The following is a 12,148-nucleotide window of genomic DNA, read 5'->3' on the forward strand; positions in this document are numbered from 1 at the left end:
TGTCGAATGTCTGTCTCTCAAATTCCCCATCTAATAGAATGCCACGTGCAGTGTTGACATATGGAATTGTCTAGCCCTCGTTGTGAGTGTGGTACCATCAGTGCATTACAAAATTTTAACATAAAATTAGTAGGTCCTGCTCTCAAAGTGAAAGAACACGCTCTTGAATAAATATAGGAATACATCCCATATCATATCCACATACTTTCTATACATCTGAGAAAGAGCAAGAAATGAATCACTCAATATTTCCCTTTTTAATAAAATGCTTTTTCTGTTTTTAAAATATACTGTTGTTCAAAAAGCAAAACCACAAGTACCATTTTCTGTTATTCACCTGAAGTAGGTGAAAGAAGTTGTTGATGCCATCTTTCAATACAATGTAATTAAAGCCATAGTTTTTATAAAAAGTGATGTTGAAAGCACGGCTCCTGCGTGAGTGATTCCCACAAATCACTGTACGACAGAACAAATGTAGAAACCAATCCCAGGAGCCGGGAAAAGTCATTCAGACCTGGCCCGCTTCTATCACGGGAAGTCGTGGATCTGCGGAAGACGTGGTGACCTCGCTGCCGAGCGGCTTGAAGGCAGAGTAGTGACGGGCCACTTCGGTGACTGCTGTTGAAACAGTTCAGGTGGATTTTAGGTCACCTCACCACCTCTGAGAGAAAGCTACACATCTCTTTCTGTAACCGCCTGCATGGCTTTTTCAGGCAACAGGGACGGATCACTGAGGATGGTCGTTGTTTTGCTCAGATGGCGAAGGGTATTCAGCACCACTGAAAGACAAGAAATCACAATTTAATCCTTGTTACCTGCCTGTAAAACACAGCATTTCCAAGCCACCTGTCTTGCTGTGTATCCTTACAGAGTGCAACACAACAGTCATTAACTTTATTCACGCGGCTCAACACTACTACTGGGTGAGAGGTTGAAGTCAAATGTGACATGTGAGCAATGGTAGATATTTAAAAACAGGCTCTGAAACAAAGCTTGAAATAAAACCAGTTGGAAAAAAAAACCCAGCTGTTCTGTTCTCTGTTCTATTTATAATCTCAAACTTTTTGAATTGATTTTCTTGCATTAAAACTTCATCAATTTAGTTTTTTTGGCAACTTGGGGGCAACGCTTCAAGATCTGTCACTCTGCAACACTGCCGTCACCTGGCAAGGTTTATTATAGTGTTCACAAACGGAATCATCTGCAATCGTGAGTGAGTCTGATTCACATTATACAAAGTCATTTTGTTGTTGTGCATATGAAAATATTAATAAGAAAAACACGTTCTTTACATTCACTGATTTTCATTTATGGCCTCTTAGTAGCTATTCAATTCTTTATTAAGTATTTATCCTGATTATCGAGGTCTGATACAAAAACACTCTTAACTGTCCTTTAGCCGGGTGTTTCAGCTGTTAACTGACACTGACAGGTGTGATTCATTCAATTTAAAAGTGAGAAAGATTGTTAGTGATTTCACATGCAGCAATGGAATAGGTGAGATGGTTATGAACAGTAACTTTGTGTGTCTCCGGGCCCACAAGTGTGTGTTTGTGCTTGATGGTGATAAGTCGTTATCAGTTTTATCAGTCTGCTGAACTGGGTTAAAGCTTTCTGCAGAGAAACAGCTCAGTGATCGCCAGAGTGTTCAGGCGAGATGTGGTGCAGCATGCAGAGAAAGGGCATAACATATTAATTCCACTGCAGAGATCAAGTGTTTTTGTTTACAGGACATCGACACTGGCTTTGCTGCTTTTCATTACCATCATCCTCTGGTGTCTTCTGCGTGTGTGACACTGTTTTCACCATGAGATATTTGTATTCTTTTTTGTTTTGTGTCATTTGCATGTTAGAAACGTCAACAACGTGTCCAATCATTTGAGTTTCTCACTAAGACATTTGCGTTCTCACATACTGCCTGTCCGGAGATCGCCTGGAAATTATCTGGAGTTCAGTGCATGTTTAAAAGCTGCTATAGTCTTTTACTTACTAGGTCTGAGAGCCGGAAGCAAACAGTGACGATCCAGCCATAGCATTGTGGTCTGATACAGCTCTGCGCTGCTTGCAGTTGACACCATCTCATTGAATGACTCAAAGAGAGGCTTGATAATGATGCTGAACTGAAATCAGCGACAGTCAAGGATCAATTATACCAAAGATTGAGACAAATGCAATGTTATTAAGAAGCAGCCACGTCAGAGCTCTTTCACAGAAGGATACGATCCAGAACTTCCAGTTCTGAAGAGTGCGGCTCTTCACATATTCATTGAACTTTTCCTGCATGTGGCTCAGTTGATGCCGCTTGACTGGCACCCCTGTTTCCGGCAGCTGCTTCTGACAAAGGCTGTGGTAAAGCAGTGACAAGAGACATCTGTAAAACAGCTGTGTGTTGTGTACATCATTAAAAGAGTGAGATGTTTTTTAACGAACCTAATGGACGTGTCAAGCTCCTCTATCTCCTCTCGTAGTCTCCTGACCTCTTCCTGCAGCTGCTGTCTCTCCTGCTGGAGCTTCCCGACGTGTTCCACTGTCTTCTGCAATGTGACTGCATTACTGATCTAAAGACAAAGAGTTAATACATATGGTAGGAAGTCAGATGTTGAAATTAAATATGTTCACCGATAAATTAAGCAAATACTGTGCACAAACATGACCCAAAATGGGGATTTGCTGAATCTATTATGGATATTTTTATGAAAAGCACAAAGTTCACAGACTTACATATGATTGCATCTTCAGAGTGGGAACCAGGCTGCAGAGTGTTTTAAAGCCAATGTTAATGTTTGATCGTCTCTTTTGCTCAGCAGATATGTGTGTTGTCCTCCGGCTCTGTAACACAACAGCAGTGGTAATATTACACAAACACTTACGTTGGTGGGTAGCAACGGGTGATGTATTGTAGTGTAAGGTGGGATGATGTGTTAGGTTAGGTTAGGCTGAATTTTTTGTATTTAGAATATGAGGCCTTATCATATAAAGCAATTTATAACGTTCAAGTCATAATATGCTCACAAAAATATTGCCTTACCATTAGAAAACTGTGCATATAAAGAAACACACAAACCTGATTTTGTTCGTTCTTAACCAGCCCTGTTCTGCTGGTGATAAGTGACTGGGGACTCGGAACTTGATCCAACACACATGATGTCCCTTGACCTGGTCCTGGCTGACTGTGAACTGAAAAGAAAAATCAAAAGCTCTTTAAAGCTGTGGTGGGTTCGTCGCCACGGTTTACTTTCGGGGTAGAGTGAACTCTCACCAGCACTAGAGGAGGCTTCCTGATTTTTGGGGGTGGAAGAACAAGACTTTTGTTTAGGAACAATCGGTTGGGGAGACTTCTGCATCTGAGACACCACGTGAAATCCAGGAGCCTGAGATACACGGAAAGAACAAACAAGACAATAAATAAGACAAAGAACTGCTACTATAAAATACGACCTTTCTTCACTTTGTAACTGTCCATCTCGGTTATGTACTGGTTACTTAAAAATTTGAAGACCCACTGTGGTGTAAGAATAAAATGGGTCACAGTGTGAATGAAACTGATGGAGCAGAGAAAAGACGTACCCCTCCCAGATGAGAAGAAGCGATGACTACTCCAGTATTAGGGACCACATCTGCTTTCCGAGGGCTTGGTGTGACAATCACAGCATTAGCATGACCTGAGAAAGGGGCTGAGGATGAACATTGAGAGTACAACGCTACAGTATTAGTTTTGTGTGCAGACATATAGGAACATCCATATATGAGCTATGGTTTTTGAGATTACGACCCCTGAAGTGTCGACTATAGATCGCAATACCTACACTGTTTGCTATAGAGGATATTTTCTCACTTTATACTAATAGTAGTATAGTTCAATTTAAAATCAACCGGCAGATGTTTTCTTATGTGCTTGTCAAGGCCTGTAGATAAAGCTGGATGACACATCTCCACTTCCTCCAACTATCCTGAAATGAAGCAGTAGTCATCAGGGATGGAGCTTGACCAATTGTGAGTCAGTCTCAGCTCTAGATCATGACATTTGATCATGTTTTTTACTGGAAAAATTAACATAGATTACCATGTGAACTACCTGAAATGACAGAAAGCATCTATGAGAAAAATGTGTTTGACGTGTATTCTGACTTTGTAATTTGGTCTATGTCCCATCCACTAACATGGGGTTTATGACCTATGCTGCAGCCATCCACCAGGGGGCCATCAAGATGCTTTGGCTTCACTTTTGAGGAGCTATCATGTTGTCCATCTGCATCTACAGTGACTCAGATATGCATGGACTTCTCTGTAAATCAATATAAGATATAAAATATAACAAAAGGCTTCAGCCTCTATGTTGTGTTAATTAAGTTAAAGTGAGACAGCTCTGAAGCCAGAACAAAAATGTTAAACGCACAAGTTCTCCAAACAATAAATCAACATGTTGATCTCGAGATCAGAAGAAGCAGACCTGTGAAGACGAGGTGGGGAGGGGGGAGGGTGTTGGCCGGTGCAATCCTTTGCACAGGGCGGACTTTGTTGGCACTTGCTGACTGAAAGGGGCGAGGCAGGGCAAAAGTCTGAGGGTGCTGCACAGGAGTGGCAGGCACCCGAGCCAGCGGCTGGAGCTGGGACGGAGGAGGTGGAGGTTGTGTGGATATGGAGCCATACTCTGAGCCGTGGCTGATGGTGGAGGCTCCGTCGCTGGGCGTGACAACAGAGGGGGCTATGTGTGTGATCACAGAGGGCGACACAGCCTCATCCAGCACAGAGGTGTTGTCCAAGGGGGAGGGGCCCATGTGCTGCTCTGAGGCCATGCCCTGACCGGGTAGGCACTGTGCCAGAGGAACATGGGATAATTGCTGAGAGACGGAAGAAACTACTGCTTGATCGCTGGGCTCCACCTGCCCAGGAAACAGGGGCATGTAGTTTTGAACGTAGGTAGCATCACCGCCACAGCCACCTGTTCCACTGGTTTGACTAACCATGGGAGAGGGGAGGGCCAGGGGGCCAGGAGGGGAGATGTTGTTGGTTGCCAGCTGCATGGAGGACATTAACTGGGCCTGGTAAGGCAGAAAAAAGTAAAAGGGAACAAACAATCATCAATATGATACTGAAGAGAGAAAGTTCTGTGTAAACTCATGTCGGGTTTTCTCTTTTGTGTTGATGAGAATATAATAGTTAAAGGGCTCAGATTCGACACATTCTAAACCTTTTATATGGTTTATTTCCTTGTCAGTATTAGAAGTATATTCATTATTCAAGCAAATATTAATTAATAACTGACTTGTATGGCTGTACAATGTCACTCTAGCTTAAAATTTACATCTGCAACCCATTTTAGTTAATACTAGTTTTTCCTGATGAGACGAGCAGTGTAGAGAGTAAATTTGCAGAATTGTGGACGATTTTGGGTTGACTTATATCTTAAATGTGTCTTTCTATGCACACAGTTTAGGCAGAGCCTTCACACTGTTGGTTTAATTAACAAACTAAATCTACAGGATACTGGACACTCGTTTGGGATGATAAACAAATTAATAAAGAGTTACTTCTACAAGGATGTATTGTATGCTGAAGCTGAAAAGACCAGAAACTCTGAAATTATAATCAATGATTAAATGACTAATTATGTCTTCTGGGAGAACAGAATGACAGAGAAGCAAAATGATTGAGGCAGATTTTGTGTACATGTTAAATTATAAACAGATCTAAATTTGATGTTAAGCAGATTGAGCAATAAGTCATGTATAAAAAGTGATCCGTCACAAGTTTAGTAATATTTTAGTTTTTGTAACTAGATTAAGACAGAAAGACGGCAGAAAATCTGTTGTGAAAATCTTCCTAAATTGACCATAACAACCAAGAAGAATAACACAGTCCTTGCACAAGCGCTCATCATGGTGGTGTGTGTTAGGGACTGTCCCATGGGTCGGTGTTTACCTGTGACTGAGAACCGCTGCTGGATAGAGGGGTAACAGATGATGCAGTGGGGGAAACAGAGGGGAAGACGGGCTGACGGAGGCTGTGAAATAAGTCTGGAACAAGAGTCTCTATGTTAGCTAGAGGTTAGTAAAATCACACTACTGTTTTTGTTAGACTTAGCTGCAGCAAAGTTACTAGAACATGTGCGCTTGATTCCTGCACCCTGTGCACAATTAGTGGGTGTGCAGTACTGCTGCAGCTAAAGTTGGTGCTGTACTTCTCTACCTTGCAGTGGATCGAATGAGTCCATGAAGTCTAGGTTGGGCTGTAAGGGGATCAGTCCTGGTTGGATCATGTCTGCGTTCCCTGCATGGGCTGTGAAAGTTAAAGAGACAGAGGTAGGGAGAGAAGGGAGATGACATATGCGATAATTGTGTTTTGACAGACATATAACATATTGCTGGAATCCAGCCCCAGGCAGCAATAATAATGAAAATCAAATCTGGACGTGATTTCAGATATGGACAGCTTATGTTTTCTCACCAATCTCCCTTGGATTGGGCCAGGCCAGGGGCTGGTGCGAGGCCAACGTAGAGAACAACGTGTCTGAAAACTCAGACATCAGAACATCCATGTCAAAGAGGGTGTCCATCTCCATGGGTGCAGGTGTGTCCATGTGCTTACGAGACACGCGCCGGGCAAAGGCCTCTTCATCCTGATAAAAGGAGACACGGAGCATGTCTGGAGAGACTTCCCCAAACAGCGATAACTGCTCCTCTGGCTCCTTGGAGTGATCAAGTTGCAACCAACAAGCCAGGCAATTACACACACACACACAAACACACACACAATCACAAATACAATTTGTTAGCAAGTCACAAGGTAATTAGACAATTAGAACATTAGGTGTAAGCAGTCAAAAGTGAAATGGAGAATTAAGGCATTAAATAACGTGAATGACGTCATAATTTTAGGATATTAGAAGATCAGCATGTCTGTCGCCTGCATTAAGATGTGGAACGTGGAGCATCTTGTTAAGTGATACTTTATTAAGTTATACGCACAGCAGCACCACATGATCCTAAGTATTAAGGTTTGAAAAGATTATGCAAGAAACCTTGTCTTTTCAAAAGAAAGAACCACACTTGGAGGAAGTTGCTTCTTTTGTTCGAAGGAAATGCTTGACAGTGCTCGACTGTTGGGACATATGCTTGCTGATCAAATGTTGTTCTTTTTTATTTTTCTCCAAATATAAATATTGCTCTTACTTGAGTCTCTTCATATTATGACTTTTTTCTCAATTTGAATTTATTTCTCCTACAATTACAACTATATTCTCAAAATCTCAGTCGAACAAAAGTACTTTGATTAAAAAGCACATCAACACTGTGAAGGTGACGTTGTTAGCATGGGTTATTTCCTTTAGCATCCACATCCGGTTAAACAGAAGCTGATCGTAATGCTTGTGATCATTTATAGCAGCACTTTTATGGTTGCACATGATGCAGTTTTGCATACCTTGAGCAAGCTTGAGAGGTCATCATCCTTGTGCTTCTGCAACTATGAACAAAATTAACAAACCATTAAATAAACACAACATATTCACAAAAAAAATATAATATTACAATACAGTAATAAAGAAAAAAAAACATACCCTTTTCTTGAAGTATGTCCTCCACTTGTGATACTCTCTTATCACAATTTCAATTCTTCTTTTCCAACACTTCCCTTCTGTGGCATTGGCCTGCAGGAGAAAGAGAGATATGGGAACTAAACCAAAGTCCCTAACAAACACAGCATAAAGAAAAGGAAGTGACAAGTGGAACATAAAGCTAAAGTACAAGCAGTGGTTTGAGAGACTCAACATATTACAATCCGCAGGATGATTTGGGATCTTTTTTATCCACTGCATAGTTTCTGTCTTTACCTCTGCAGGACGATGGACATCCAGTTCCATACTTCCATCCAGGGGAGTCACAAAGTGACAAACAGGATTCTCCCTCTTCTCCACATCTAGAGTAGAAAAAAAAAAGAGTCATTCCCAGCTGAGAAATGCACTGTCCCTAAGTTTTTATCCTGGCGACAAAGCTGGAATGTCTTTGTCGACATGCGGAACAGCAGGTCATCGGGTCATGAAAAGCTTGACCTAGTTTGTGTTTATTTTTATGACAGGAATGAGAGTTGCTGAGAGTCGCTTTCACATAACTGCTTGTGGCATGTAAACCAACCATTACTATTGCAGCGAGTTTGAAACACTGTTTGGATACTTTCAGAAATCATAAAAGGTGACACATCGGGATCTGACGAGTGGGGCCTGGTTCGGACAAAAGCTATGAAATTATATTTGGGTTTTCGGTCATGTTGTCTGGCCTATGTACTGTTTTTTTTTTAGCTGCACCACCCTGTTATCAGGAAAAACACTGGTCTCTGGTTGGGTTCAAACACTCACTTTACTGTGACCTGAGAGGACATGTAATGCTTTGTGGCATCTGTCGTCATTGGCTGAAATGTAAACGTATGATTCTAAAAAAATACATCAGATTGATGACCGTCTCCCCTTCAGACAACAGATACTTGGGTTCTGTTCCTGATGTCTTCATGCATGCTGCAGTTCGATGGCAAGTCGAGAACTCAATTCAAGTCACTTTAATCAAAATACTAATCAAGACATGTGCACAATAAATGAAAAATACAGTATGGAACTTACACTGCATATACCAGGCTCTCCATATGGCGTTGTTGAGGCGGATCTTGTCTCTCCACAGCAGCTTTAGACCTTTGAAGTTCTTCCACTTGGGCGAAACCAACTTACCACTGAAAAGGCAAGATGAATAACAATGAACATTTCTCTGAGGGACGGAACATTTTGTGTACCAAAAGGTGATAGTTTAACCCAAAGAAAAATATTAGCAGTGTTTCAACAAATAAACAATCAAAAACCCTGATAGATAACAGTTCTCTCTTATCAGAGGAACAGCCCCTTGTTGATAGCAAAGCTTGCACAGGATACAGATATAAAAAAAACAAGGTTGGTTCTATATTAATATCTATATTTAGTGACTCATCGCCTGCAGAAAAAAGTGTCAGAATCTTAACTATTGTCACCTTACAGACATGATTTTAGCATTAAAACTGATGCTTGACCATGGCCCAAAGTCTGGATATAAAAATTTCACAGAGAGAAAGGTTTGTTTAAAAACAGTTAATTGATGTTTAACACCATGAATATGGAGAGGATGAGTTCAAATAAATTAACAGAAAAGGATTCTCAGTCCTCACACACCCGTGTGCCGTGCAACTGAAATGTTAAACAACAGGACGTTGGAGGAAGTCATCGGCATGCACTCGAATGGCCAAAGGATGTGCAATTTATGATATCAGAAGATTCAGCACACAGACATTCCTGGACAGTCAGTTCAATGCCGGGAATAAACAGTTCTGTCTTAGCAGGGGGGTCAACAGGCAATTATAAACAGCTCCGTTTGTATTAATGCTGCTGCCCTACAACAATAATAAGAACCGACCCTGAAAATGTCAAATGACATGAATGAAGTCCATGTTTGTCCCAACTCAAAGGTTCATGGCTTCCCTCTGTCCATCCTTCCTGTTCTGTCTTTCTCACAGTCTGTCCTTCCTGCCTTTCCATTTTTAATATCGTGATTCATCGTGTGCTTATTTCAGTAAGATAACAGCGTGTGAGCAGATAAACCTCCTCCAATAAGTATCCACATGAGGAGAGAAGAGTCAGTGTTGTAAAAGAAAACTTTGCAGAAGCACCGATGTTCCTGTGAGTAAAGGCTCTCTGGTGTTCAAAAATACCAGCCACTTCTTTTAGCATAAGTGACCACAGCAGTAACAGTAGTGGTGCTTTCCTGGTCTATAAAAAGTCTTTACGACCAGTCCAAGTTTGTGCCATCTGCTAAGTCATAGGGAATCCCCTGAACAACAGGCCCTGCATCAACACTTCAGCAACACTACGGCCGTAAACAGAGAACCCTGGGTAATGTGCGCCTCATATTTCTGTTACCTCTTCATATCTGTGTTTACCATCTGCACAGCAACTGCATTGAACCGACATTTATTTGCAAATACTATATATCTTAACAATGTTACTGCTTTACCGTAATAAACAATGCAGAAAATATGTTAATTTATGTTTATATTTTACATTTAAAATTGTTATTTGGTTGTAGTTGTGTTTTCCATGTATTCGTAGTTATTTGTAATAGAGTTTGTGGTTAAACTGTAACATATCAAGCCTCAATTGACTTTCTTTGTCATAAGGGTTTGATAACGACATCTTAGGAATTATTACCAATTTATATCAAATACAACATCTTAACATTTGCTGTGCAGCCTTTCAATGAAGTGCTCATCCTCTGAGTTTAACATAGTTATGTAGAATAAATGACAACAACAAAATGAAGTTGACTGATTTAGAATGAGTTTTATCTGTAACTATATCCATGTGACACATTTCCAGAGGAGACGGTAATTAGACATATTCGTGCAGGTGACCAGTCTCGGGAATAAAAAGAGTAAATTCGGGAAGCCCAAAGACAATCCTCTCTCACACACTCTAAAATTAAATTTGTACTCATGACCAAAATTCTCTAAATAGCTGGTTACACAGTGGTGGAGAGATATCACTACACGCCTGTTCACCTTCACAAGCTCAACAACAACAACCTCTGTTTAAATGTCACTTAACAAGTCTGGAGTTGTGCCTACCGGCGATAACCGAGCACCGTCGTTAAACAAGACTATTTCCCAGGTCCTGAGAGAAAGAATGGTGTTGGATCTGTCTGATGAGATCACACACGGCACATGGAAACTCTCCTGGCGGCTTATTGTTTCACAAAGCTGCAGAAAGATTATACATTGATCCCAGTTACTTGTTTAACTCATTCCAACCTAAGTTAGTACAAAGATCTGTATTTCAAGTGCTTGTGTGAGCTGAGTCCACCAGGCCGTGTCCTTAAGAGTCCCACAATAAATGACTTGAGTGATGAATTGAATCTTTCCATTCTCTTCTACTTTTGATCCACTACATTTTCAAAGGAAAACCTTATTACTGTACATGTATTTAACTATTGATCATAGTTTACATGACTACTTATTTTGGGAATAAAAATTGACATTCAAAATATATGATCAGCTTATGAAACATGCATAATCCAGTGGTTTCCAAAGTTTTTAGTATGTGTAATCTGGATTGCACAATGAACAAGCAATGTATCAATATATATTGGACCTGTGTTATCAAATGATATTAAAGAAGTTCTTGATATTATTGTATTGCCCAGCCCTATAGTTTCACCTTAAATCAGATGAGATTTTAAACTTCCCACGTAGAGATAAAACTATATCCTACCTGAAATGTAACAATATATTGCTTTATCTCAATGGTAAAATAATAAGTATAATAATCATTTTCCTCTACTTCAGTGAAATTTTGAATGCATATATTTTGCTGTTGATGTGGGTGTGTTTTTTTCCACAGTGTAGTTTGATGGTATCAATATTGCAATAGCCTGAGCACTTCTCTCGAAACAGCAGTTTTACAACCAGGCAGGAAGTTACAGGAAGAGACGACTCGTGACTGTAGTGTCCCACATGTCTGGACCATGGTCTGGACACAGTGTGGACACAGTGTGGACACAGATGATTGTGGGTCGGTGTTCATGTGTGTGGTGGCTCACCTGTAGGCCAGGGTCATGCACTCGAACAGCTTGGTGAGAGAAGCATCTATGGAGAAGTGGGACATGCTCGCCTTCCCGAAGTGGTACGTCTGACAGGTCTGCTTGTTGACCGTGTCGAAGTCGTAGCCTTTCTTCGGCGGGTGCTCGATGTGGGGCGAGGACACCATGAAGTGTCCGCTGTGGATGACCTGAGTCTCCAGGCCGTCCATCCTCCGCAGCCCCGGGTGGCTCTCCTCCGGGTCAGAGTCGTCGTCCTGCCCCTGCTTCGCCGGCGGGCGACGGTATTTCTGCCGCAGAGACACAGTGGCCATGTCGGTCTGCTCTCCGGACAAATAGCTAACGTTAGCCAGCGAGCTAGGACAACACAAGTATTCCGGTCATGAGGTGTGACAACGACGCGGAGGACTCTTCATTCAGGCCCGTCCACTTGAGGCCGTGTCGTGGGGTCCCGGACCCGCGTCCTCATGCTTAAACCCCTCTGTTGCACATTAGTGTCCCAGCTGACTTGTTGTGCTCCGGAGGGTCTTGGGAACCAGCTGACT

The 12,148-nt window shown here is 41.5% G+C and overlaps 1 protein-coding gene across 2 annotated transcripts; it reads right to left on the reverse strand.

Moving 5' to 3' along the window:
* On the reverse strand, positions 1-12,148 carry mlxip (MLX interacting protein). Of its 2 annotated transcripts, none has more exons than XM_061071424.1 (17): positions 11,607-12,148; positions 8,612-8,718; positions 7,832-7,917; positions 7,559-7,648; positions 7,423-7,464; positions 6,448-6,688; positions 6,190-6,279; positions 5,923-6,017; positions 4,451-5,042; positions 3,568-3,662; positions 3,260-3,371; positions 3,065-3,177; positions 2,722-2,829; positions 2,431-2,558; positions 2,221-2,344; positions 1,991-2,120; positions 1-779 (listed from the first exon to the last, which is right to left on the reverse strand). In XM_061071424.1, exons 1-17 carry the CDS (start codon positions 11,915-11,917, stop codon positions 673-675), a joined length of 2,571 nt encoding a protein of 856 aa, XP_060927407.1. In that variant the 5' UTR covers positions 11,918-12,148; the 3' UTR covers positions 1-672. The 2 variants fall into 2 exon arrangements, with proteins under 2 accessions (XP_060927407.1, XP_060927406.1); XM_061071423.1 differs by having other exon boundaries at positions 3,568-3,674.

Source organism: Limanda limanda, chromosome 5, assembly GCF_963576545.1.
Source record: "Limanda limanda chromosome 5, fLimLim1.1, whole genome shotgun sequence".
In the NCBI taxonomy this organism is placed as follows: Eukaryota; Metazoa; Chordata; class Actinopteri; order Pleuronectiformes; family Pleuronectidae; genus Limanda; species Limanda limanda.

Bases quoted from the DNA above. Each gene is read 5' to 3' on its own strand.
- mlxip (XM_061071423.1), bottom strand. From the start codon at position 11,917: ATGGCCACTGTGTCTCTGCGGCAGAAATACCGTCGCCCGCCGGCGAAG. The intron at 8,719-11,606 runs GTGAGCCACCAC...TTGCCTTTTCAG, and splicing joins TGCATGACCCTGGCCTACAG to TGGTAAGTTGGTTTCGCCCA. The intron at 6,280-6,447 runs GTGAGAAAACAT...TAACTTTCACAG, and splicing joins GCCCAATCCAAGGGAGATTG to CCCATGCAGGGAACGCAGAC.